Source organism: Salvelinus fontinalis, unplaced genomic scaffold (genome assembly GCF_029448725.1).
Source record: "Salvelinus fontinalis isolate EN_2023a unplaced genomic scaffold, ASM2944872v1 scaffold_0010, whole genome shotgun sequence".
NCBI lineage: Eukaryota > Metazoa > Chordata > Actinopteri > Salmoniformes > Salmonidae > Salvelinus > Salvelinus fontinalis.
In genome coordinates this window covers 666,352-693,851 of record NW_026600219.1, presented here as the reverse complement: position 1 = coordinate 693,851, position 27,500 = coordinate 666,352, and the positions used below count along the sequence as shown (strand labels likewise).

The window sequence follows — 27,500 nt, the reverse complement described above, 5'->3', positions numbered from 1 at the left end:
ATATGAGTGTATGGTCCCTCCATAGTATTAATATGAGTGTATGGTCCCTCCAGGCCATAGTATTAATATGAGTGTGTGGTCCCTCCAGGCCATAGTATTAATATGAGTGTATGGTCCCTCCAGGCCATAGTATTAATATGAGTGTATGGTCCCTCCTGGCCATAGTATTAATATGAGTGTGTGGTCCCTCCATATTATTAATATGAGTGTGTGGTCCCTCCATAGTATTAATATGAGTGTATGGTCCCTCCATAGTATTAATATGAGTGTATGGCCCCGCCATAGTATTAATATGAGTGTGTGGTCCCTCCATAGTATTAATATGAGTGTGTGGTCCCTCCAGGCCATAGTATTAATATGAGTGTATGGTCCCTCCATAGTATTAATATGAGTGTATGGTCCCTCCTGGCCATAGTATTAATATGAGTGTATGGTCCCTCCATAGTATCAATATGAGTGTATGGTCCCTCCATAGTATTAATATGAGTGTATGGCCCCGCCATAGTATTAATATGAGTGTGTGGTCCCTCCATAGTATTAATATGAGTGTATGGCCCCTCCATAGTATTAATATGAGTGTATGGCCCCTCCATAGTATTAATATGAGTGTATGGTCCCTCCATATTATTAATATGAGTGTATGGTCCCTCCATAGTATTAATATGAGTGTATGGTCCCTCCATAGTATTAATATGAGTGTGTGGTCCCTCAATAGTATTTATATGAGTGTATGGTCCCTCCAGGCCATAGTATTAATATGAGTGTATGGTCCCTCCATAGTATTAATATGAGTGTATGGTCCCTCCATAGTATTAATATGAGTGTATGGTCCCTCCAGGCCATAGTATTAATATGAGTGTATGGTCCCTCCATAGTATTAATATGAGTGTATGGTCCCTCCATAGTATTAATATGAGTGTATGGTCCCTCCATAGTATTAATATGAGTGTATGGTCCCTCCATAGTATTAATATGAGTGTATGGTCCCTCCATAGTATTAATATGAGTGTATGGTCCCTCCATAGTATTAATATGAGTGTATGGTCCCTCCATAGTATTAATATGAGTGTATGGTCCCTCCATAGTATTAATTTGAGTGTATGGTCGCTCCATAGTATTAATATGAGTGTGTGGTCCCTCCATAGTATTAATATGAGTGTATGGTCCCTCCATAGTATTAATATGAGTGTATGGTCCCTCCATAGTATTAATTTGAGTGTATGGTCGCTCCATAGTATTAATATGAGTGTATGGTCCCTCCATAGTATTAATTTGAGTGTATGGTCGCTCCATAGTATTAATATGAGTGTATGGTCCCTCCATAGTATTAATATGAGTGTATGGTCCCTCCATAGTATTAATATGAGTGTATGGTCCCTCCAGGCCATAGTATTAATATGAGTCTATGGTCCCTCCATAGTATTAATATGAGTGTATGGTCCCTCCAGGCCATGGTTGAGACGGTGAACAACTTGCTCCAGCCCAGGGCCCAGGCAGCGTGGAGACAGTTGCCCACAGGAGAGCAGCTTCGCTGGGCTACCACCCTGCTGGACACGGTGGAGGCTGGAGCTTTCATGCTGGCTGATAACCTGCTGAAGACGGACACTGTAGAGGAGATCACCGACAACATCCGTGAGTAGCTGTTACGTTAATACTGTTACCATGGTGATGTTATTATAGAGGAATCATTCGTGTTTGTCACATCCAGGATGTTGATTAGATGTTGCTGTAACCAGGAAGTCTTGTTGAGAACTGGCTAAGAGAGGAGGACAAGATGAATCATTCATGTTTGTCACATCCAGGATGTTGATTAGATGTTACTGTAACCAGGAAGTCTTGCTGAGAACTAGCTAAGAGAGTAGGACAAGAGGAATCATTCATGTTTGTCACATCCGTGATGTTGATTAGATGTTCCTGTAACCAGGAAGTCTCGTTGAGAACTGGCTAAGAGAGGAGGACAAGAGGAATCGTTCATGTTTGTCATAAAAGGTTGAATCCTAACTTCCAATAGATCATTCATGTATATTAGATGTAGTTATTAAGCGTTTAAGTCAGTAGGTAGTTATCCCTACACTCTTAGGACAAAAGGGTTCGAAAAAGGTTTTATTGACTGTCCCCGTAGGAGAACCCTTTTTAGTTTCTGGTAGAACCATTTTAGTTCCAGCTAGAACCCGTTTTGGTTCCGGGTAGAACCCTTTTTAGTTCCGGGTAGAGTGCTTTTGAGTTCCATGTAAAAAACCTTTCCACAGAGGGATCTAAATGGAACTCAAAAAGGTTCTACTTGGAACCAAAAAGATTCTACCTGGAACCAAAAAAGGTTCTTCAAAGGTTTCTCCTAAGGGGACAGCCGAAGAAGCCTTTTAGTTTGTTTTCTAAGAGTGGAGATAACATTGAACTTGCAATCTTTGGCTCTTAATTATTCTTATCGAAAGCAGGGTAATTATATACCCTACATGAGTTTACAGCACTCTGGGCAATATTTATATTTTTTTATTTAATCTTTATTTAACTCGGCAAGTCAGTTCAGAACAAATTCTTATTTACAATGACAGCCTACCCCGGCCAAACCCGGACAACACTGAGCCACTCGGGAGCCCATACATGTGAATATTATCATACATGTGGATCATATTATACATGTGAATATTATCATACATGTGGATCATATTATACATGTCAATATTATTATACATGTGGATCATATTATACATGTGAATATTATCATGCATGTGGATCATATTATACATGTCAATATTATTATACATGTGGATCACATTATACATGTGAATATTATCATACATGTGGATCATATTATACATGTCAATATTATTATACATGTGGATCATATTATACATGTGAATATTATCATACATGTGGATCATATTATACATGTGAATATTATCATACATGTGGATCATATTATACATGTGAATATTATCATACATGTGGATCATATTATACATGTGAATATTATCATACATGTGGATCATTTTATACATGTGAATATTATCATACATGTGGATCATATTATACATGTGAATATTATCATACATGTGAATAATATCATGCATGTGAATATTATCATACATGTGAATATTATCATACATGTGAATAATATCATACATGTGAATAATATCATACATGTGGTTGAACATGCATGTAAGATGGGCAGAATAATACTATCCCTTCAACGCTTGGAGGAGGGAGGGAGGGAAAGAGGAGAGAGAGAGAGAGAGAGGGAGGTAGGGAAAGGGAGCAAGAGAGGGAGGGAGAGAGAGAGAGGAGGGAGAGGGAGGTAGGGAAAGAGAGAGAGAGAGGGAGGGAGAGAGAGAGAGAGGAGGGAGAGGGAGGGAGGGAAAGAGAGAGAAAGAGAGGGAGGGAGGGAGGGAAAGAGAGAGAGAGAGGGAGAGGAGGGATAGGGGGTGGTGTGAATAAAAGAGGGATAGAGAAAGTGGGAGGAGAGAGAAAGAGAGGAGAGAGGGAGGAGTGGGAGAGAGGAGAGAGGGAGAAGAGGGAGAGAGAGAGGAGTGGGCGAGAGAGAGGGAAGAGAGAGAGACGGAGAGTGAGGGGAGAGAGGTAGGTGTGGGAGAGAGAGAGGGAGGAGTGGGAGAGAGAGAGGGAGGAGTGGGAGAAAGAGAGAGGAGAGGGAGGAGAGAGGGAGGAGAGAGAGGGAGGTGAAAATACAGTCCTTTCAGGAAGTATTCATACCCCTTGACTTTTTCCACATTTTGTTGTGTTTCAGTCTGAATTTAAAATGGATTAAATCGACATTTTGTGTGATCTACGCACAATACCTCATAATGTTAAAGTGGAATTATATTTTTTGAAATGTTTACAAATTAATAAAAAATGAAAAGCTGAAATGTCTTGAGGCAATAATTATTCAACCCTTTTATTCTCTAGGTTTCTTCCTAGGTTTTGGCCTTTCTAGGGAGTTTTTCCTAGCCACCGTGCTTCTACACCTGCATTCTAGCTGTTTGGGGTTTTAGGCTGGGTTTCTGTACAGCACTTCGAGATATTATCTGATGTATGAAGGGCTATATAAAATAAAATTGATTGAAATTGATTATGGCAAGCCTAAATAAGTTCAGGAGTAAAAACATGCTTAACTCATTTTTTAAATGACTACCCCATCTCAGTACCCCACAGATATAATTATCTGTAAGGTCCCTCAGTCTAGCAGTGCATTTCAAGAACAGATTCAACCACAAAGACCTGGGAGGTTTTCCAATGGTTCGCAAAGAAGGCCACCTATTGGTAGATAAAGTAATACATCATTCAAAAAAGAGACATGGAAATCCCATTGAGGATGGTGAAGTTATTAATTACACTTTGGATGGTGTATCATTACACCCAGTCACTACAAAGATACAGGAGCCCTTCCTAACTCAGTTGCCGGAGAGGAAGGAAACCTCTCAGGGATTTCCCCATGAGGCTGACTTTAAAACAGTTACAGAGTTGAATGGCTGTGATAGGAGATAACTGAGGATGGATCAACAACATTTCAGTCACTCCACAATACGAACCTAATTTACAGTGTGAAAATAAGGAAGCCTGTTCAGAATGCAAATATTCTAAAACATGCATCCTGTTTGCAAGGCCCTAAAGTAATACTGCAAAAAATGTGACAAAGAAAGTAACTTTTTGTCCTGAATACAAAGTGTCATGTTTAGGGCAAATACAACACAACTCATCTCTGAGTACCACTCTTCATATTATCATGCATGATGGTGGCTGCATCATGTTATGGCTATGCTTGTCATTGGCAAGGACTAGGGAGTTCTTTTTAGGATGAAAAGAAACAGAATAGAGCTAAGCACAGGAAAAATCCAAGAGAAAAGCCTGGTTCAGTTTACGTTCCACCAGACACTGGGAGACTAGTTCACCATTCAGCAGGACAATAACCACACAGGGCCGTATCTACACTGGAGTTGCTCACCAAGACATATTCCTGAGTGGCCTAGTTACAGTTTTGACTTAAGAAACTATGGCAACATCTAACAATGGCTGTGTAGCAATGATCAACAACCAACTTGACAGAGCTTGAACAATTGTTTAAAGAATAACGGGCAAATATTGTACAATGGAAGCGTACACAGCTCTTAGAGACTTACCCAGAAAGACTCACAGCTCTTAGAGACTTACACAGAAAGACTCACAGCTCTTAAAGACTTACCCAGAAAAGACTCACAGCTCTTAAAGACTTACCCAGAAAGACTCACAGCTCTTAGAGACTTACCCAGAAAGACTCACAGCTCTTAGAGACTTACCCAGAAAGACTCTCAGCTCTTAGAGACTTACCCAGAAAGACTCACAGCTCTAGAGACTTACCCAGAAAGACTCACATCTGTAGTCGCTGCCAACGTTTGATTCTGACATGTATTGACCCAATGCGTGTGAATACTTATGTAAATGAGATATTTCTGTATTTCATTTATACAATACATTTTCAAAAATGTTAAATTAAAATATATATATATATATTTTGTCTTTGTCATTATGGGGTATTGTGTTAATCCATGTTAAATGCAGGCTGTAACACTACAACGTGTGTAATAAGTCAAGGGGTATGAATACTTTCTGAAGGCTCTGTGATTGGACAGGGAGGACCTTAGATAAACACTCCAAAGGCCTTTCTCTCTGAACTAGGGGTTCTGAGCTACTCACTGCTCATCAGGAGAGCCTTCCAACACCAGTCTTATCTGGAAAACCTACAGCACGTCTACTTTAATATAGTTCTGTAGTATAGAAACGGCGTAACCAGAATAGACACACAAGCGCTTTACGATCATCATCAGCTCTCTATTCATACCGTGTTTATACCAGCTCCCTGGTGGTTTGACACACATTACACCATATCCTCTGTTCTACTGAGGCGTGTGTGTCTGCATGTGTGTGTGTGTGTGTGTGTGTCTGCATGTGTGTGTGTGTGTGTGTGTGTGTGTGTGTGTGTGTGTGTGTGTGTGTGTGTGTGTGTGTGTGTGTGTGTGTGTGTGTGTAGTCGTACTGCAGAGTGTTTTATTCAGGGTTTTATGGGAGGGAGGGAGGGAGGGAGGGAGGGAGGGATAAAAGGCATCATCAGAATCAGCTTTATATAAATACATTTACCCAGAATGCTGCCTTGGTGCGAAGGTGCTATCTTGGTGGTGAGAAGGTGCTGCCTTTGTTAAAATGTGCTGCCAACAATGGAGTTTAGACTGATTACAGGGAATATAGACTGATTACAGGGGAGTATAGACTGATTACAGTGGAGTATAGAATGATTACAGTGGAGTATAGACTGATTACAGGGAATATAGACTGATTACAGGGGAGTATAGACTGATTACAGTGGAGTATAGACTGATTCCGGTGGAGTATAGACTGATTACAGGGAATATAGACTGATTACAGGGGAGTATAGACTGATTACAGTGGAGTATAGACTGATTACTGGGGAGTATAGAATGATTACAGTGGAGTATAGACTGATTACAGTGGAGTATAGACTGATTACAGGGGAGTATAGACTGATTACAGTGGAGTATAGAATGATTACAGTGGAGTATAGACTGATTACAGTGGAGTATAGACTGATTACAGGGGAGTATAGACTGATTACAGTGGAGTATAGAATGATTACAGTGGAGTATAGACTGATTACAGTGGATTATAGACTGATTACAGGGGAGTATAGACTGATTACAGTGGAGTATAGACTGATTACAGTGGAGTATAGACTGATTACAGTGGAGTATAGACTGATTACAGGGGAGTATATACTGATTACAGTGGAGTATAGAATGATTACAGTGGAGTATAGACTGATTACAGTGGAGTATAGACTGATTACAGTGGAGTATAGACTGATTACAGTGGAGTATAGACTGATTACAGTGGAGTATGGACTGATTACAGTGGAGTATAGACTGATTGCATGGGAATATAGACTGATTACAGTGGAGTATAGACTGATTACAGTGGAGTATAGACTGATTACAGTAGAGTATTGGGTGAAACACACATTGGGTTGATTTTGGATAAGAGTGAGGGAGAGAGAAAGGAGAGAGGGGGAAAGAAGAGGGGGATGAGAGATGTATAATGATAGAGAGAGAGAGAGCATGGAGGGGGACGAAAGAGGGGGATGAGAAGCTGTTTTGAATGAAAGGGAGAAAGTGGGGATAGTGGGAGCTGGAAGGGATGGATATGAAGAACAGAGGGAGAAGGATAATCTGTTAGAATCTGCCCACCAGATTAGCTGGGAGGAGAGATTAACAAGACAAAACACACACTGTTACTTCTTTTAATGCGCTCCCTCTCTCTCTCTCTTTAAGGTTCTCAGCTACACACTCACACACACACACACACACACACACACACACACACACACACACACACACACACCCACACACACACACACACACACACACACACACACACACACACACACACACACACACACACACACACACACACACACACACACACACACACACACAGCACTGTAGCCTGCATATATAAACCCCTTTATATAACCATCTTTATGAGCTGTGTTCAGAAACACACTCTATATAAACCCCTTTATGAGCTGTGTTCAGAAACACACTCTATATAAACCCCTTTATATAACCATCTTTATGAGCTGTGTTCAGAAACACAAACCGTTCTGGAGGAGTTGGTTAAGTGATGTGAGGTGATACTCAGTACAAGTTGTTTAGGTTGTTATTGTTTATTAAACATTGTTGCAGTTGTCATGACTCTCCTGTGATGATCTGAAGGATCAGGTTACAGTGGGTCTGCTCTATAGCGTGCTCTCTCTCCTAGAGGGGGAATGTCATGACTCTCCTGGCTCTACAGCGTGCTCTCTCTCCTAGAGGGGGAATGTCATGACTCTCCTGGCTCTACAGCGTGCTCTCTCTCCTAGAGGGGGAATGTCATGACTCTCCTGGCTCTACAGCGTGCTCTCTCTCCTAGAGGGGGAATGTCATGACTCTCCTGGCTCTACAGCGTGCTCTCTCTCCTAGAGGGGGAATGTCATGACTCTCCTGGCTCTACAGTGTGCTCTCTCTCCTAGAGGGGGAATGTCATGACTCTCCTGGCTCTACAGTGTGCTCTCTCTCCTAGAGGGGGAATGTCATGACTCTCCTGGCTCTACACCGTGCTCTCTCTCCTAGAGGGGGAATGTCATGACTCTCCTGGCTCTACACCGTGCTGTCTCTCCTAGAGGGGGAATGTCATGACTCTCCTGGCTCTACACCGTGCTGTCTCTCCTAGAGGGGGAATGTCATGACTCTCCTGGCTCTACACCGTGCTGTCTCTCCTAGAGGGGGAATGTCATGACTCTCCTGGCTCTACAGCGTGCTGTCTCTCCTAGAGGGGGAATGTCATGACTCTCCTGGTTCTACAGCGTGCTCTCTCTCCTAGAGGGGGAATGTCAGGACTCTCCTGGCTCTACAGCGTGCTCTCTCTCCTAGAGGGGGAATGTCATGACTCTCCTGGCTCTACAGCGTGCTCTCTCTCTCTCCTAGAGGGGGAATGTCATGACTCTCCTGGCTCTACAGCGTGCTCTCTCTCTCTCCTAGAGGGGGAATGTCATGACTCTCCTGGCTCTACAGCGTGCTCTCTCTCTCTCCTAGAGGGGGAATGTCATGACTCTGCTGGCTCTACACCGTGCTGTCTCTCCTAGAGGGGGAATGTCATGACTCTCTTGGCTCTACAGTGTGCTGTCTCTCCTAGAGGGGGAATGTCATGACTCTCCTGGCTCTACAGTGTGCTGTCTCTCCTAGAGGGGGAATGTCATGACTCTGCTGGCTCTACACCGTGCTGTCTCTCCTAGAGGGGGAATGTCATGACTCTCCTGGCTCTACAGTGTGCTGTCTCTCCTAGAGGGGGAATGTCATGACTCTCCTGGCTCTACAGTGTGCTCTCTCTCCTAGAGGGGGAATGTCATGACTCTCCTGGCTCTACAGCGTGCTGTCTCTCCTAGAGGGGGAATGTCATGACTCTCCTGGCTCTACAGTGTGCTCTCTCTCCTAGAGGGGGAATGTCATGACTCTCCTGGCTCTACAGTGTGCTCTCTCTCCTAGAGGGGGAATGTCATGACTCTCCTGGCTCTACACCGTGCTCTCTCTCCTAGAGGGGGAATGTCATGACTCTCCTGGCTCTACACCGTGCTGTCTCTCCTAGAGGGGGAATGTCATGACTCTCCTGGCTCTACACCGTGCTGTCTCTCCTAGAGGGGGAATGTCATGACTCTCTTGGCTCTACAGCGTGCTGTCTCTCCTAGAGGGGGAATGTCATGACTCTCCTGGCTCTACAGTGTGCTGTCTCTCCTAGAGGGGGAATGTCATGACTCTCCTGGCTCTACAGTGTGCTGTCTCTCCTAGAGGGGTAATGTCATGACTCTCCTGGCTCTACAGCGTGCTGTCTCTCCTAGAGGGGGAATGTCATGACTCTCCTGGCTCTACAGCGTGCTGTCTCTCCTAGAGGGGGAATGTCATGACTCTCCTGGCTCTACAGCGTGCTGTCTCTCCTAGAGGGGGAATGTCATGACTCTCCTGGCTCTACAGCGTGCTGTCTCTCCTAGAGGGGGAATGTCATGACTCTCCTGGCTCTACAGCGTGCTGTCTCTCCTAGAGGGGGAATGTCATGACTCTCCTGGCTCTACAGCGTGCTGTCTCTCTCCTAGAGGGGGAATGTCATGACTCTCCTGGCTCTACAGCGTGCTGTCTCTCCTAGAGGGGGAATGTCATGACTCTCCTGGCTCTACAGCATGCGGTCTCTCCTAGAGGGGGAATGTTATGACTCTCCTGGCTCTACAGCGTGCTGTCTCTCCTAGAGGGGGAATGTCATGACTCTCCTGGCTCTACAGCGTGCTGTCTCTCCTAGAGGGGGAATGTCATGACTCTCCTGGCTCTACAGCGTGCTGTCTCTCTCCTAGAGGGGGAATGTCATGACTCTCCTGGCTCTACAGCGTGCTGTCTCTCCTAGAGGGGGAATGTCATGACTCTCCTGGCTCTACAGCGTGCGGTCTCTCCTAGAGGGGGAATGTCATGACTCTCCTGGCTCTACAGCGTGCTGTCTCTCTCCTAGAGGGGGAATGTCATGACTCTCCTGGCTCTACAGTGTGCTCTCTCTCCTAGAGGGGGAATGTCATGACTCTCCTGGCTCTACAGTGTGCTGTCTCTCCTAGATAGGGAATGTCATGACTCTCCTGGCTCTACAGTGTGCTGTCTCTCCTAGAGGGGGAATGTCATGACTCTCCTGGCTCTACAGCGTGCTGTCTCTCCTAGAGGGGGAATGTCATGACTCTCCTGGCTCTACAGCGTGCTGTCTCTCTCCTAGAGGGGGAATGTCATGACTCTCCTGGCTCTACAGCGTGCTGTCTCTCCTAGACGGGGAATGTCATGACTCTCCTGGCTCTACAGCGTGCGGTCTCTCCTAGAGAGGGAATGTCATGACTCTCCTGGCTCTACAGCGTGCTGTCTCTCCTAGAGGGGGAATGTCATGACTCTCCTGGCTCTATAGCATGCGGTCTCTCCTAGAGGGGGAATGTCATGACTCTCCTGGCTCTACAGCGTGCTCTCTCTCCTAGAGGGGGAATGTCATGACTCTCCTGGCTCTACAGCGTGCGGTCTCTCCTAGAGGGGGAATGTCATGACTCTCCTGGCTCTACAGCGTGCTGTCTCTCCTAGAGGGGGAATGTCATGACTCTCCTGGCTCTATAGCGTGCTGTCTCTCCTAGAGGGGGAATCCATGACTCTCCTGGCTCTACAGCGTGCTCTCTCTCCTAGAGGGGGAATGTCATGACTCTCCTGGCTCTACAGCGTGCTCTCTCTCCTAGAGGGGGAATGTCATGACTCTCCTGGCTCTACAGCGTGCTGTCTCTATCCTAGAGGGGGAATGTCATGACTCTCCTGGCTCTACAGTGTGCTCTCTCTCTCCTAGAGGGGGAATGTCATGACTCTCCTGGCTATACAGCGTGCTCTCTCTCCTAGAGGGGGAATGTCATGACTCTCCTGGCTCTACAGCGTGCTGTCTCTCCTAGAGGGGGAATGTCATGACTCTCCTGGCTCTACAGCGTGCTGTCTCTCCTAGAGGGGGAATGTCATGACTCTCCTGGCTCTACAGCGTGCTGTCTCTCCTAGAGGGGGAATGTCATGACTCTCCTGGCTCTACAGCGTGCTGTCTCTCCTAGAGGGGGAATGTCATGACTCTCCTGGCTCTACAGTGTGCTGTCTCTCCTAGAGGGGGAATGTCATGACTCTCCTGTGATGATCTGTCTCTCCTAGAGGGGGAATGTCATGACTCTCCTGGCTCTACAGTGTGCTGTCTCTCCTAGAGGGGGAATGTCATGACTCTCCTGGCTCTACAGCGTGCTGTCTCTCGTAGAGGGGGAATGTCATGACTCTCCTGGCTCTACAGCGTGCTGTCTCTCATAGAGGGGGAATGTCATGACTCTCCTGGCTCTACAGTGTGCTGTCTCTCATAGAGGGGGAATGTCATGACTCTCCTGGCTCTACAGCGTGCTGTCTCTCCTAGAGGGGGAATGTCATGACTCTCCTGGCTCTACAGCGTGCTGTCTCTCCTAGAGGGGGAATGTCATGACTCCCCTGGCTCTACAGCATGCTGTCTCTCCTAGAGGGGGAATGTCATGACTCTCCTGGCTCTACAGCGTGCTGTCTCTCCTAGAGGGGGAATGTCATGACTCTCCTGGCTCTACAGCGTAATATCTTTCCTAGAGGGGGAATGTCATGACTCTCCTGGCTCTACAGCGTGCTGTCTCTCCTAGAGGAGGAATGTCATGACTCTCCTGGCTCTACAGTGTGCTGTCTCTCCTAGATAGGGAATGTCATGACTCTCCTGGCTCTACAGTGTGCTGTCTCTCTTAGAGGGGGAATGTCATGACTCTCCTGGCTCTACAGCGTGCTGTCTCTCCTAGAGGGGGAATGTCATGACTCTCCTGGCTCTACAGCGTGCTGTCTCTCCTAGATAGGGAATGTCATGACTCTCCTGGCTCTACAGCGTGCTGTCTCTCCTAGAGGGGGAATGTCATGACTCTCCTGGCTCTACAGCGTGCTGTCTCTCCTAGAGGGGGAATGTCATGACTCTCCTGGCTCTACAGCGTGCGGTCTCTCCTAGAGGGGGAATGTCATGACTCTCCTGGCTCTACAGCGTGCTCTCTCTCTCCTAGAGGGGGAATGTCATGACTCTCCTGGCTCTACAGCGTGCTGTCTCTCCTAGAGGGGGAATGTCATGACTCTCCTGTGATGATCTGAGGGATCAGTTTTCCCGTGGGTCTGCTCTACAGCGTGTTGTCTCTCCTAGAGGGGGAATGTCATGACTCTCCTGGCTCTACAGTGTGCTCTCTCCTTCTCCTAGAGGGGGAATGTCATGACTCTCCTGGCTCTACAGCGTGCTGTCTCTCCTAGAGGGGGAATGTCATGACTCTCCTGGCTCTACAGTGTGCTCTCTCTCCTAGAGGGGGAATGTCATGACTCTCCTGGCTCTACAGCGTGCTGTCTCTCCTAGAGGGGGAATGTCATGACTCTCCTGGCTCTACAGCGTGCGGTCTCTCCTAGAGGGGGAATGTCATGACTCTCCTGGCTCTACAGCGTGCTGTCTCTCTCCTAGAGGGGGAATGTCATGACTCTCCTGGCTCTACAGTGTGCTCTCTCTCCTAGAGGGGGAATGTCATGACTCTCCTGGCTCTACAGCGTGTGGTCTCTCTCCTAGAGGGGGAATGTCATGACTCTCCTGGCTCTACAGTGTGCTGTCTCTCCTAGAGGGGGAATGTCATGACTCTCCTGGCTCTACAGCGTGCTGTCTCTCCTAGAGGGGGAATGTCATGACTCTCCTGGCTCTACAGCGTGCTGTCTCTTCTAGAGGGGGAATGTCATGACTCTCCTGGCTCTACAGTGTGCTGTCTCTCCTAGAGGGAGAATGTCATGACTCTCCTGGCTCTACAGCGTGCTGTCTCTTCTAGAGGGGGAATGTCATGACTCTCCTGGCTCTACAGTGTGCTGTCTCTCCTAGAGGGGGAATGTCATGACTCTCCTGGCTCTACAGTGTGCTGTCTCTCCTAGAGAGGGAATGTCATGACTCTCCTGGCTCTACAGTGTGCTGTCTCTCCTAGAGGGAGAATGTCATGACTCTCCTGGCTCTACAGCGTGCTGTCTCTTCTAGAGGGGGAATGTCATGACTCTCCTGGCTCTACAGTGTGCTGTCTCTCCTAGAGGGGGAATGTCATGACTCTCCTGGCTCTACAGTGTGCTCTCTCTCCTAGAGGGGGAATGTCATGACTCTCCTGGCTCTACAGCGTGCTGTCTCTCTCCTAGAGGGGGAATGTCATGACTCTCCTGGCTCTACAGTGTGCTCTCTCTCCTAGAGGGGGAATGTCATGACTCTCCTGGCTCTACAGCGTGCGGTCTCTCTCCTAGAGGGGGAATGTCATGACTCTCCTGGCTCTACAGTGTGCTGTCTCTCCTAGATAGGGAATGTCATGACTCTCCTGGCTCTACAGTGTGCTGTCTCTCCTAGAGGGGGAATGTCATGACTCTCCTGGCTCTACAGCGTGCTGTCTCTCCTAGAGGGGGAATGTCATGACTCTCCTGGCTCTACAGCGTGCTGTCTCTCTCCTAGAGGGGGAATGTCATGACTCTCCTGGCTCTACAGCGTGCTGTCTCTCCTAGAGGGGGAATGTCATGACTCTCCTGGCTCTACAGCGTGCGGTCTCTCCTAGAGGGGGAATGTCATGACTCTCCTGGCTCTACAGCGTGCTGTCTCTCTCCTAGAGGGGGAATGTCATGACTCTCCTGGCTCTACAGTGTGCTCTCTCTCCTAGAGGGGGAATGTCATGACTCTCCTGGCTCTACAGTGTGCTGTCTCTCCTAGATAGGGAATGTCATGACTCTCCTGGCTCTACAGTGTGCTGTCTCTCCTAGAGGGGGAATGTCCTGACTCTCCTGGCTCTACAGCGTGCTGTCTCTCCTAGAGGGGGAATGTCATGACTCTCCTGGCTCTACAGCGTGCTGTCTCTCTCCTAGAGGGGGAATGTCATGACTCTCCTGGCTCTACAGCGTGCTGTCTCTCCTAGAGGGGGAATGTCATGACTCTCCTGGCTCTACAGCGTGCGGTCTCTCCTAGAGAGGGAATGTCATGACTCTCCTGGCTCTACAGCGTGCGGTCTCTCCTAGAGGGGGAATGTCATGACTCTCCTGGCTCTACAGCGTGCTCTCTCTCTCCTAGAGGGGGAATGTCATGACTCTCCTGGCTCTACAGCGTGCTGTCTCTCCTAGAGGGGGAATGTCATGACTCTCCTGGCTCTATAGCATGCGGTCTCTCCTAGAGGGGGAATGTCATGACTCTCCTGGCTCTACAGCGTGCTCTCTCTCCTAGAGGGGGAATGTCATGACTCTCCTGGCTCTACAGCGTGCGGTCTCTCCTAGAGGGGGAATGTCATGACTCTCCTGGCTCTACAGCGTGCTGTCTCTCCTAGAGGGGGAATGTCATGACTCTCCTGGCTCTATAGCGTGCTGTCTCTCCTAGAGGGGGAATCCATGACTCTCCTGGCTCTACAGCGTGCTCTCTCTCCTAGAGGGGGAATGTCATGACTCTCCTGGCTCTACAGCGTGCTCTCTCTCCTAGAGGGGGAATGTCATGACTCTCCTGGCTCTACAGCGTGCTGTCTCTATCCTAGAGGGGGAATGTCATGACTCTCCTGGCTCTACAGTGTGCTCTCTCTCTCCTAGAGGGGGAATGTCATGACTCTCCTGGCTATACAGCGTGCTCTCTCTCCTAGAGGGGGAATGTCATGACTCTCCTGGCTCTACAGCGTGCTGTCTCTCCTAGAGGGGGAATGTCATGACTCTCCTGGCTCTACAGCGTGCTGTCTCTCCTAGAGGGGGAATGTCATGACTCTCCTGGCTCTACAGCGTGCTGTCTCTCCTAGAGGGGGAATGTCATGACTCTCCTGGCTCTACAGCGTGCTGTCTCTCCTAGAGGGGGAATGTCATGACTCTCCTGGCTCTACAGTGTGCTGTCTCTCCTAGAGGGGGAATGTCATGACTCTCCTGTGATGATCTGTCTCTCCTAGAGGGGGAATGTCATGACTCTCCTGGCTCTACAGTGTGCTGTCTCTCCTAGAGGGGGAATGTCATGACTCTCCTGGCTCTACAGCGTGCTGTCTCTCGTAGAGGGGGAATGTCATGACTCTCCTGGCTCTACAGCGTGCTGTCTCTCATAGAGGGGGAATGTCATGACTCTCCTGGCTCTACAGTGTGCTGTCTCTCATAGAGGGGGAATGTCATGACTCTCCTGGCTCTACAGCGTGCTTTCTCTCCTAGAGGGGGAATGTCATGACTCTCCTGGCTCTACAGCGTGCTGTCTCTCCTAGAGGGGGAATGTCATGACTCCCCTGGCTCTACAGCATGCTGTCTCTCCTAGAGGGGGAATGTCATGACTCTCCTGGCTCTACAGCGTGCTGTCTCTCCTAGAGGGGGAATGTCATGACTCTCCTGGCTCTACAGCGTAATATCTCTCCTAGAGGGGGAATGTCATGACTCTCCTGGCTCTACAGCGTGCTGTCTCTCCTAGAGGGGGAATGTCATGACTCTCCTGGCTCTACAGCGTGCTATCTCTCGTAGAGGGGGAATGTCATGACTCTCCTGGCTCTACAGCGTGCTGTCTCTCCTAGAGGGGGAATGTCATGACTCTCCTGGCTCTACAGCGGGACGTCTCTCCTAGAGGGGGAATGTCATGACTCTCCTGGCTCTACAGCGTGCTGTCTCTCCTAGAGGGGGAATGTCATGACTCTCCTGGCTCAACAGCGTGCTGTCTCTTCTAGAGCGGGAATGTCATGACTCTCCTGGCTCTACAGTGTGCTGTCTCTCCTAGAGGGGGAATGTCATGACTCTCCTGGCTCTACAGCGTGCTCTCTCTCCAAGAGGGGGAATGTCATGACTCTCCTGTGATGATCTGTCTCTCCTAGAGGGGGAATGTCATGACTCTCCTGGCTCTACAGCGTGCTGTCTCTCCTAGAGGGGGAATGTCATGACTCTCCTGGCTCTACAGTGTGCTGTCTCTCCTAGAGGTGGAATGTCATGACTCTCCTGGCTCTACAGTGTGCTCTCTCTCCTAGAGGGGGAATGTCATGACTCTCCTGGCTCTACAGCGTGCTGTCTCTCGTAGAGGGGGAATGTCATGACTCTCCTGTGATGATCTGTCTCTCCTAGAGGGGGAATGTCATGACTCTCCTGGCTCTACAGCGTGCTGTCTCTCCTAGAGGGGGAATGTCATGACTCTCCTGGCTCTACAGTGTGCTCTCTCTCCTTGAGGGGGAATGTCATGACTCTCCTGGCTCTACAGCGTGCTGTCTCTCGTAGAGGGGGAATGTCATGAATCTCCTGTGATGATCTGTCTCTCCTAGAGGGGGAATGTCATGACTCTCCTGGCTCTACAGCGTGCTGTCTCTCCTAGAGGGGGAATGTCATGACTCTCCTGGCTCTACAGCGTGCTCTCTCTCCTAGAGGGGGAATGTCATGACTCTCCTGGCTCTACAGCGTGCTGTCTCTCTCCTAGAGGGGGAATGGCATGACTCTCCTGGCTCTACAGTGTGCTCTCCCTCTCCTAGAGGGGGAATGTCATGACTCTCCTGGCTCTACAGCGTGCTCTCTCTCCTAGAGGGGGAATGTCATGACTCTCCTGGCTCTACAGCGTGCTGTCTCTCCTAGAGGGGGAATGTCATGACTCTCCTGGCTCTACAGCGTGCTGTCTCTCCTAGAGGGGGAATGTCATGACTCTCCTGGCTCTACAGCGTGCTGTCTCTCCTAGAGGGGGAATGTCATGACTCTCCTGGCTCTACAGCGTGCTGTCTCTCCTAGAGGGGGAATGTCATGACTCTCCTGGCTCTACAGTGTGCTGTCTCTCCTAGAGGGGGAATGTCATGACTCTCCTGTGATGATCTGTCTCTCCTAGAGGGGGAATGTCATGACTCTCCTGGCTCTACAGTGTGCTGTCTCTCCTAGAGGGGGAATGTCATGACTCTCCTGGCTCTACAGCGTGCTGTCTCTCGTAGAGGGGGAATGTCATGACTCTCCTGGCTCTACAGCGTGCTGTCTCTCATAGAGGGGGAATATCATGACTCTCCTGGCTCTACAGTGTGCTGTCTCTCATAGAGGGGGAATGTCATGACTCTCCTGGCTCTACAGCGTGCTGTCTCTCCTAGAGGGGGAATGTCATGACTCTCCTGGCTCTACAGCGTGCTGTCTCTCCTAGAGGGGGAATGTCATGACTCTCCTGGCTCTACAGCGTGCTGTCTCTCCTAGAGGGGGAATGTCATGACTCTCCTGGCTCTACAGTGTGCTGTCTCTCCTAGAGGGGAATGTCATGACTCTCCTGGCTCTACAGCGTGCTGTCTTTCTCCTAGAGGGGGAATGTCATGACTCTCCTGGCTCTACAGCGTGCTGTCTCTCCTAGAGGGGGAATGTCATGACTCTCCTGGCTCTACAGCGTGCTGTCTCTCCTAGAGGGGGAATGTCATGACTCTCCTGGCTCTACATTGTGCTCTCTCTCCTAGAGGGGGAATGTCATGACTCTCCTGGCTCTACAGCGTGCTGTCTCTCCTAGAGGGGGAATGTCATGACTCTCCTGGCTCTACAGCGTGCTGTCTCTCCTAGAGGGGGAATGTCATGACTCTCCTGGCTCTACAGCGTGCTGTCTCTCCTAGATGGGGAATGTCATGACTCTCCTGGCTCTACAGCGTGCTGTCTCTCCTAGAGGGGGAATGTCATGAATCTCCTGGCTCTACAGCATGCTGTCTCTCCTAGAGGTTGGAATGTCATGACTCTCCTGGCTCTACAGCGTGCTGTCTCTCCTAGAGGGGGAATGTCATGACTCTCCTGGCTCTACAGTGCTCTCTCTCTCCTAGAGGGGGAATGTCATGACTCTCCTGGCTCTACAGCGTGCTCTCTCTCTCCTAGAGGGGGAATGTCATGACTCTCCTGGCTCTACAGCATGCTGTCTCTCCTAGAGGTTGGAATGTCATGACTCTCCTGGCTCTACAGCGTGCTGTCTCTCCTAGAGGGGGAATGTCATGACTCTCCTGGCTCTACAGTGCTCTCTCTCTCCTAGAGGGGGAATGTCATGACTCTCCTGGCTCTACAGCGTGCTCTCTCTCTCCTAGAGGGGGAATGTCATGACTCTCCTGGCTCTACAGCATGCTGTCTCTCCTAGAGGGGGAATGTCATGACTCTCCTGGTTCTACAGCGTGCTGTCTCTCCTAGAGGTTGGAATGTCATGACTCTCCTGGCTCTACAGCGTGCTGTCTCTCTCTCCTAGAGTGGGGGAGAGGAGCGGGAAGTCGACTGGTTTATGGTCGGTCATAAAATGCGCTGTCTCTATGCTCTGTAGTATTCCAGATTGGAATGTTAAACTGTGGTACTTAAAGAGAGACCCTTGGACGTCAAACGTTTGAATAATTAAACAATATTTATATTTTTGAGAATGTGGGAGTGGTCCGTGGACACTTAAGGGACAGTCATGACGAGTGTGTTTCATTTGGCGAACTCATGAAGGACAGGAAACGAACTGTATCTCTGTTTGTGTACACTTTTCAATGATCAGATTTACATCTAGGTGTTGGATAAAAGTAAATATGAAACTATTTGTGAAAAGATGTAAGGTGATGTTAGCCTTCTGAATGAGAGTATGGATTTTCATATAAAGTTTTAACTAGTCAGTGGCCACGCCCCCGTGAGGCCAGACATTACATCAGGCGTCGTGGAACCGCCCCTTTTTCCCACAGAGTATAAAACCCACTTCCTACAAAATGTACATTAAGTCAGAGAACGCTGGGACGGAGTCCCCACGTTGGAATGGATAAAATTCTATAGACCACTAGACCAGAAACTATGGAGCTCTACTCTATAGGCCCAGGAGACCAGACAGTGTGTCGTTTTGGCTACACAGCTGGAAATGGTTCAACCCTGAGACTATCAATCACTACAGAATAAGAGCAAATCCTAGACGTAGAAGTACTAGTCTACAGCTGGGAAATTACGTAAATCTAGTACGAGAATACCGACAACCGCAGAAGTAACTATTCTATGCAACAACCATCTGTACCACCTGATGTATCCATTACAACAGACACTATCCAGAGCTGCTGAGAAAGCGACAACTACGAAAGACATTGGGACTTCTGGGGAAGTTATCCAGACTCTCTGATGAACTGACTGTCCAGCAGACGGACCGGCGATTCCAACAGAGAGACAACAACGACATTCGGGCGTAAATATATACATTGGAATTATTCTCGAAGGAGCGGCCGTTCATGTGCAAAAGATTAATATTTCAATTCATATAATTATCAACTGTGTGTAGTGAATCCATTTTGTCTTTCCCGCTCTTTTATCTGTCTCCACCCCTTTCCTTTGTCTACCAAGCTGTCATACCGGTTTAGCCCACTAGGGACTTTTCTATCAATGCATTGTGTTAGTAACCAATATCTACTGTTTGGTTGTTATGTACTTCTGTGGTTATTTAGTTAGTAAATAAATAATTAAGCCAATTTGTATATCGCTGATTCATCATATAGGCTAGGGTTCGTGCAGATATCCAAGGGTTTGTGACGTTTTGTAATGAGAACTGATGAGGTAATAATGATACATTAATAGAAGACTAATCGATAAGACATGAAAATATCTGAAGAGTCGATTTAGGAAATAGAGACTCTATAAACATTTTCCCGTGGTGCCCCGACTTCCTAGTTAATTCAAGTGTACATGATTTAGTTCAATCACGTAATAATATCTACACATAGAGCATTTATTTGATAAAATAAGTATTAACGTTTAATAGTAGTCACAGACATGACACAGTAATCCATATACATTGATCCAATGATATTACAAATATGTGTTACAGCTGTCGCTCTCCTCATCCTCAGATGAGGTGAGGAGAGAAGGATCTTCTGACCAAAATGCGGAGTCTGGGAAATATGCCATCTTTATTATAAATTACAATGATGCAGATGGCAACACGAAAACTAAACAAAACACTTTCAAACTACAAAATAACAAAACGACGTAGAACGAAAACCTGAACATAAACTTACATAACTGGAACGTAAACTCACGAACAGGCAACAGACGACATCGAAACAAAACGAACAGCCAAACAGTCCCGTTTGTGAATATACATCGATAACGACACGAAGACATCACAGGAGACAATCACCCACAAACACACAGTGATAATGCCCTACCTAAATATGACTCTTGATTAGAGGAAAATGCAAACCACCTGCCTCTAATCAAGAGCCATACCAGGCAAACCGAAACCAACATAGAAACAGATAACATAGACTGCCCACCCAAAACACATGCCCTGACCATAAACACATAAAAAACAACATAAAACAGGTCAGGACTGTTACAGTACCCCCCCCTCAAGATGCGCACGCCGGGCGCACAAGCACAAAGTCCAGGGGAGGGTCCGGGTGGGCAGTTGACCACGGTGGTGGTTCCGGCTCAGGACGCTGTCCCCATACCACCATAGTCACTCCCCTCTTCTTTCTACCCCTTCTAATGCCCACCCTAACACTACCCTCCCCTAAATAAACAGCTAGCACCAGGACAAGGGGCAGCACCGGGACAAGGGGTAGCACCGGGACAAGGGGCAGCACCAGAACAAGGGGCAGCACCGGGACAAGGGGCAGCACCGGGACAAGGGGCAGCACCGGGACAAGGGGCAGCACCGGGACAAGGGGCAGCACCGGGACAAGGGGCAGCACCGGGACAAGGGGCAGCACCGGGACAAGGGGCAGCACCGGGACAAGGGGCAACACCGGGACAAGGGGCAGATCCCGGCTGAAGGACTCTGGCAGGTCCTGTTTGGACGGCTCTGGCAGGTCCATGCTGGCTGACGGCTCTCTACGCTCATGGCAGGCTGACGGCTCTTGACGCTCATGGCAGGCTGACGGCTCTCGACGCTCATGGCAGGCTGACGGCTCTCGACGCTCATGGCAGGCTGACGGCTCTCGACGCTCATGGCGCTCTGACGGCTCTGGCTGCTCATGGCTCACTGACGGCTCTGGCTGCTCATGGCTCTTTGACGGCTCTGGCTGCTCATGGCTCTTTGACGGCTCTGGCTGCTCATGGCTCTCTGACGGCTCTGGCTGCTCATGGCTCGCTGGCGGCTCTGGCAGATCCTGTCTGGTTGGCGGCTCTGGCAGATCCTGTCTGGTTGGCGGCTCTGGCAGATCCTGTCTGGTTGGCGGCTCTGGCAGATCCTGTCTGGTTGGCGGCTCTGGCAGATCCTGTCTGGTTGGCGGCTCTGGCAGATCCTGTCTGGCTGACGGCTCTAGCGGCTCCTGTCTGGTTGACGGCTCTAGCGGCTCCTGTCTGGCGGATGGCTCTGTAGGCTCATGGCAGACGGGCGGCTTTGCAGGCTCATGGCAGACGGGCGGCTTTGCAGGCTCATGGCAGACGGATGGCTCAGACGGCGCTGGGGAGACGGATGGCTCAGATGGCGCTGGAGAGACGGATGGCTCAGATGGCGCTGGGGAGACGGATGGCTCAGATGGCGCTGGGGAGACGGATGGCTCTGTAGGGAGGAGAAGGAGAGACAGCCTGGTGCGTGGTCTAGGCACCGGCTGCGCTGGAGAGGAGGAAACAGCAGGAGAGAGAACCCGGAGAGACAGCCTGGTACGGGGGGCTGCCACCGGAGGACTGGTACATGGAGGTGGCACCGGATATACCGGACCGTGAAGGAGGACACGTGCTCTTGAGCACCGAGCCTCCCCAACCCTACCAGGTTGAATGAACCCCGTAGCCCTGCCAGTGCGGCGAGGTGGAATAGCCCGCACTGGGCTATGCAGGCGAACCGGGGACACCACCTGTAAGGCTGGTGCCATGTACACCGGCCCGAGGAGACGTACTGGAGACCAGCTACGTTGGGCCGGCTTCATGGCACCCGGCTCGATGCCCAACCTAGCCCTCCCAGTGCGGCAAGGTGGAATAGCCCGCACTGGGCTAAGCACGCGTACTGGGGACACCGTGCGCTTTACCGCATAACACGGTGTCTTACCAGTACGACGCCTTCTACCTCCACGGTAAGCACGGGGAGTTGGCTCGGGTATCCTACCCGGCTTTGCCACACTCCTCGTGTGCCCCCCCCCAAGAAATTTTTGGGTCGTACTCACGGGCTCCCAACCGCGTCGTCGCGCTGCCTCCTCATACCAGCGCTCCTGGGCTGTGGCTGCCCTCTTCTCCTCCTTAGGACGGCGATATTCCCCTGGTTGAGCCCAAGGTCCTCTACCGTCCAATATCTCCTCCCAAGTCCAGAAATCCTTATTGCTCCGTCGAGCATTCCCATACCGCTTGGTCTCTGTATTTTGGTGGGTGATTCTGTTACAGCTGTCGCTCTCCTCATCCTCAGATGAGGTGAGGAGAGAAGGATCTTCTGACCAAAATGCGGAGTCTGGGAAATATGCCATCTTTATTATAAATTACAATGATGCAGATGGCAACACGAAAACTAAACAAAACACTTTCAAACTACAAAATAACAAAACGACGTAGAACGAAAACCTGAACATAAACTTACATAACTGGAACGTAAACTCACGAACAGGCAACAGACGACATCGAAACAAAACGAACAGCCAAACAGTCCCGTTTGTGAATATACATCGATAACGACACGAAGACATCACAGGAGACAATCACCCACAAACACACAGTGATAATGCCCTACCTAAATATGACTCTTGATTAGAGGAAAATGCAAACCACCTGCCTCTAATCAAGAGCCATACCAGGCAAACCGAAACCAACATAGAAACAGATAACATAGACTGCCCACCCAAAACACATGCCCTGACCATAAACACATAAAAAACAACATAAAACAGGTCAGGACTGTTACAATATGTACATTCGATTATGCGCCACATTGTGCATACTATGGACTATGAACCCTGACTGTGTTAGTGACCCTGGGTGAGGTTAAACCTGTGAAGCCTGACTGTGTTAGTGACCCTGGGTGAGTTTAAAACTGTGAAGCCTGACTGTGTTAGTGACCCTGGGTGAGTTTAAGACTGTGAAGTCTGACTGTGTTAGTGACCCAGGGTGAGTTTAAACCTGTGAAGCCTGACTGTTAGTGACCCTGGGTGAGATTAAACCTGTGAAGCCTGACTGTGTTCGTTACCCTGGGTGAGATTAAACCTGTGAAGCCTGACTGTGTTAGTGACCCTGGGTGAGTTTAAAACTGTGAAGCCCGACTGTGTTAGTGATCCTCGGTGAGTTTAAAACTGTGAAGTATGACTGTGTTAGTGATCCTCGGTGAGTTTAAAACTGTGAAGTATGACTGTGTTAGTGACCCTGGGTGAGTTTAAAACTGTGAAGTCTGACTGTGTTAGTGACCCTCGGTGAGTTTAAAACTGTGAAGTCTGCCTGTGTTAGTGACCCTGGGTGAGTTTAAAATTGTGAAGTCTAACTCTGACTGAGTTTAAAACTGTTAAGTTTGACTGTGTTAGTGACCCTCGGTGAGTTTAAACCTGTGAAGTCTGACTGTGTTCAGGAGGAAATGTTTCCTGTAGGCTGGACCGTGTTGTTGTTCCACTGATCGTATGGTGTGTTGTAATGTTGTATTGATCCTGCTGCCGCCCTGGCTGGTTCTCCCTTTGCAGAAGAGACTGTGTCTCAGTGGGGCTTTTCCTGGTTAAATAAAGCTTAAATAACCTTTAAAACAAATTCAAGTTTATAGTGTTTCAAATATGGTGGATAGAACCCAAGTGGCCTGTTATTTCCCTTTGGGTCACGTCTAAATATACTGGGGCCTTGGTTTCCTCTCTCTTCCATTTCCCCTCCCTCTTTCCTCATCTTTCCTCCCCTCCCTCGATCACATTCTCTTCTTCCCCTCTCTCTTCCATTTCCCCCTCCCTCTTTCCTCATCTTTCCTCCCCTCCCTCGATCACATTCTCTTCTTCCCCTCTCTCTTCCATTTCCCCCTCCCTCTTTCCTCATCTTTCCTCCCCTCCCTCGATCACATTCTCTTCTTCCCCTCTCTCTTCCATTTCCCCCTCCCTCTTTCCTCATCTTTCCTCCCCTCCCTCGATCACATTCTCTTCTTCCCCTCTCTGTTCTATTTCCCCCTCCCTCTTTCCTCATCTTTCCTCCTCTCTCTTCCATTTCCCCTCCCTGTTTCCTCATCTTTCCTCCCCTCTCTTTCATTTCCCCCTCCCTGTTTCCTCATCTTTCCTCCCCTCTCTTCCATTTCCCCCTCCCTGTTTCCTCATCTTTCCTCCCCTCTCTTCCATTTCCTCCTCCCTCTTTCCTCATCTTTCCTCCCCTCCCTCGATCACATTCTCTTCTTCCCCTCTCTCTTCCATTTCCTCCTCCCTCTTTCCTCATCTTTCCTCCTCTCTCTTCCATTTCCCCTCCCTGTTTCCTCATCTTTCCTCCCCTCTCTTTCATTTCCCCCTCCCTGTTTCCTCATCTTTCCTCCCCTCTCTTCCATTTCCCCCTCCCTGTTTCCTCATCTTTCCTCCCCTCTCTTCCATTTCCTCCTCCCTCTTTCCTCATCTTTCCTCCCCTCCCTCGATCACATTCTCTTCTTCCCCTCTCTGTTCTATTTCCCCCTCCCTCTTTCCTCATCTTTCCTCCCCTCCCTCGAACACATTCTCTTCTTCCCCTCTCTGTTCTATTTCCCCCTCCCTCTTTCCTCATCTTTCCTCCCCTCCCTCGATCACATTCTCTTCTTCCCCTCTCTTCCATTTCCCCCTCCCTCTTTCCTCATCTTTCCTCCCCTCCCTCGATCATATTCTCTTCTTCCCCTCTCTCTTCCATTTCCCCCTCCCTCTTTCCTCATCTTTCCTCCCCTCCCTCGATCACATTCTCTTCTTCCCCTCTCTGTTCTATTTCTGACGGACCAGTGACTCTCAGACAGTAATGGGGCGATGATGTGCAGGAAAGTGTGAAAATATTAAATCATAAAATGAGGGAGGGACGATAATCAAAGGAAAAAGAGAGAGAGAGAGTGAGAGAGAGACGGGGAGAGAGACAGACAGACAGACAGAGGGAGACAGAGAGAGAGGGAGACAGAGAGAGAGGGAGACAGAGTGAGACAGACAGACAGACAGACAGACAGACAGACAGACAGACAGACAGACAGACAGACAGACAGGGGAGAAAGAGAGAGCGTGAAAGAAAGAGAGAGAGTGAAAGAAAGAGAGAGAGAGACTGACAGACAGAGACAGACAGACAGAGGAGAAATAGAGACAGAGAGAGAGAGAAAGACAGACAGGGGAGAAAAGGAGAGACAGACAGACAGACAGACAGACAGACAGACAGACAGACAGACAGACAGACAGACAGACAGACAGAGGAGAAAGAAAGAGAGACAGACAGACAGAGGAAAAAGAGAGAGAGACAGACAGACAGACAGAGGAGAAAGAGAGAGAGACAGAGAGAGAGAGACAGAGAGACAAGGAGAGAGAGAGACAGAGAGACAAGGAGAGAGAGAGAGAGAGAGACAAGGAGAGAGAGAGAGAGACAAGGAGAGACAGAGAGAGAGACAAGGAGAGAGAGAGAGAGAGAAAGAGAGCTCAGTGTAGAGATGAAACGTTCATTGCTCAAAGACATAATTTCATCACCTGACCCGGCGGAAGAGAAGAACAAATTAAATGTTTTTTTCTCTCCATTGTTCCGAGACTGTACTATTCCTGGGAGTAGAGATGATGGAGGGATTAGAGAGGAGAAGAAAGACATAGAGGAGAGGGGGATGAGAGGAGAGGGGAGGAGAGGGAGAGGGAGAGGAGAGGGTGGTGACAGGATAGGAGAGGGGAGGAGAGGGGGATTAGAGAGGGAGGAGAGGAGAGTGGGGGGTGACAGGAGAGGGGAGGGAGAGGGGAGGGAGAGGAGAGGAGAGGAGAGGAGAGTGGGGGGGATGTGATGTGCATGCAGCCATGATAACTAGCTCTGTTCTGCCTGGAGATTCTGCCAAGCAGAAAGAAAATAACATGTAGTGTGTGTGTGTGTGTGTGTGTGTGTGTGTGTGTGTGTGTGTGTGTGTGTGTGTGTGTGTGTGTGTGTGTGTGTGTGTGTGTGTGTGTGTGTGTGTGTGTGTGTGTGTGTGTGTGTGTTTGTCTCTGGCAAACAATTTATACCGACATTAGACTTCTCAAGGCCAGATCACATGTATCTTGTTAAACTAGAGGTAGAGGCCTCGGTTGTGTTGGTGTGTGTGTACGTGTGTGTGTTGAAAGAGAGAGGCGTCTCTCTACTCTACTGTCTCTGTCTTCATAACAGACAATATGATCTGGTCCTGGTAGAGTTAAACATCTCTACTGTCTCTGTCTCTGTCTTCATTACAGACAATATGATCTGGTCCTGGTAGAGTTAAACATCTCTACTGTCTCTGTCTCTGTCTTCATAACAGACAATATGATCTGGTCCTGGTAGAGTTAAACATCTCTACTGTCTCTGTCTTCATAACAGACAATATGATCTGGTCCTGGTAGAGTTAAACATCTCTACTGTCTCTGTCTTCATAACAGACAATATGATCTGGTCCTGGTAGAGTTAAACATCTCTACTGTCTCTGTCTCTGTCTTTATAACAGACAATATGATCTGGTCCTGGTAGAGTTAAACATCTCTACTGTCTCTGTCTCTGTCTTCATTACAGACAATATGATCTGGTCCTGGTAGAGTTAAACATCTCTACTGTCTCTGTCTTCATTACAGACAATATGACCTGGTCCTGGTAGAGTTAAACATCTCTACTGTCTCTGTCTCTGTCTTCATAACAGACAATATGATCTGGTCCTGGTAGAGTTAAACATCTCTACTGTCTCTGTCTTCATAACAGACCATATGATCTGGTCCTGGTAGAGTTAAACATCTCTACTGTCTCTGTCTTTATAACAGACCATATGATCTGGTCCTGGTAGAGTTAAACATCTCTACTGTCTCTGTCTTCATTACAGACAATATGATCTGGTCCTGGTAGAGTTAAACATCTCTACTGTCTCTGTCTCTGTCTTCATTACAGACAATATGATCTGGTCCTGGTAGAGTTAAACATCTCTACTGTCTCTGTCTCTGTCTTCATAACAGACAATATGATCTGGTCCTGGTAGAGTTAAACATCTCTACTGTCTCTGTCTTCATTACAGACAATATGACCTGGTCCTGGTAGAGTTAAACATCTCTACTGTCTCTGTCTCTGTCTTTATAACAGACAATATGATCTGGTCCTGGTAGAGTTAAACATCTCTACTGTCTCTGTCTTCATAACAGACAATATGATCTGGTCCTGGTAGAGTTAAACATCTCTACTGTCTCTGTCTTCATAACAGACAATATGATCTGGTCCTGGTAGAGTTAAACATCTCTACTGTCTCTGTCTCTGTCTTCATTACAGACAATATGATCTGGTCCTGGTAGAGTTAAACATCTCTACTGTCTCTGTCTCTGTCTTCATAACAGACAATATGATCTGGTCCTGGTAGAGTTAAAC

General features: G+C 48.5%; 1 protein-coding gene across 7 annotated transcripts in view; it reads left to right on the top strand.

The window, feature by feature from the left end:
* LOC129842060 (adhesion G protein-coupled receptor L3-like) overlaps positions 1–27,500 on the top strand; it is a 362,294-nt gene that overhangs the window by 278,437 nt on the left and 56,357 nt on the right. For all 7 annotated transcript variants that reach the window (XM_055910441.1, XM_055910442.1, XM_055910440.1 and 4 more), the window contains one exon: positions 1,449–1,632. In XM_055910441.1, the coding sequence (XP_055766416.1) occupies positions 1,449–1,632 (184 nt within the window). The remainder of the gene's footprint in view (positions 1–1,448; positions 1,633–27,500) is intronic.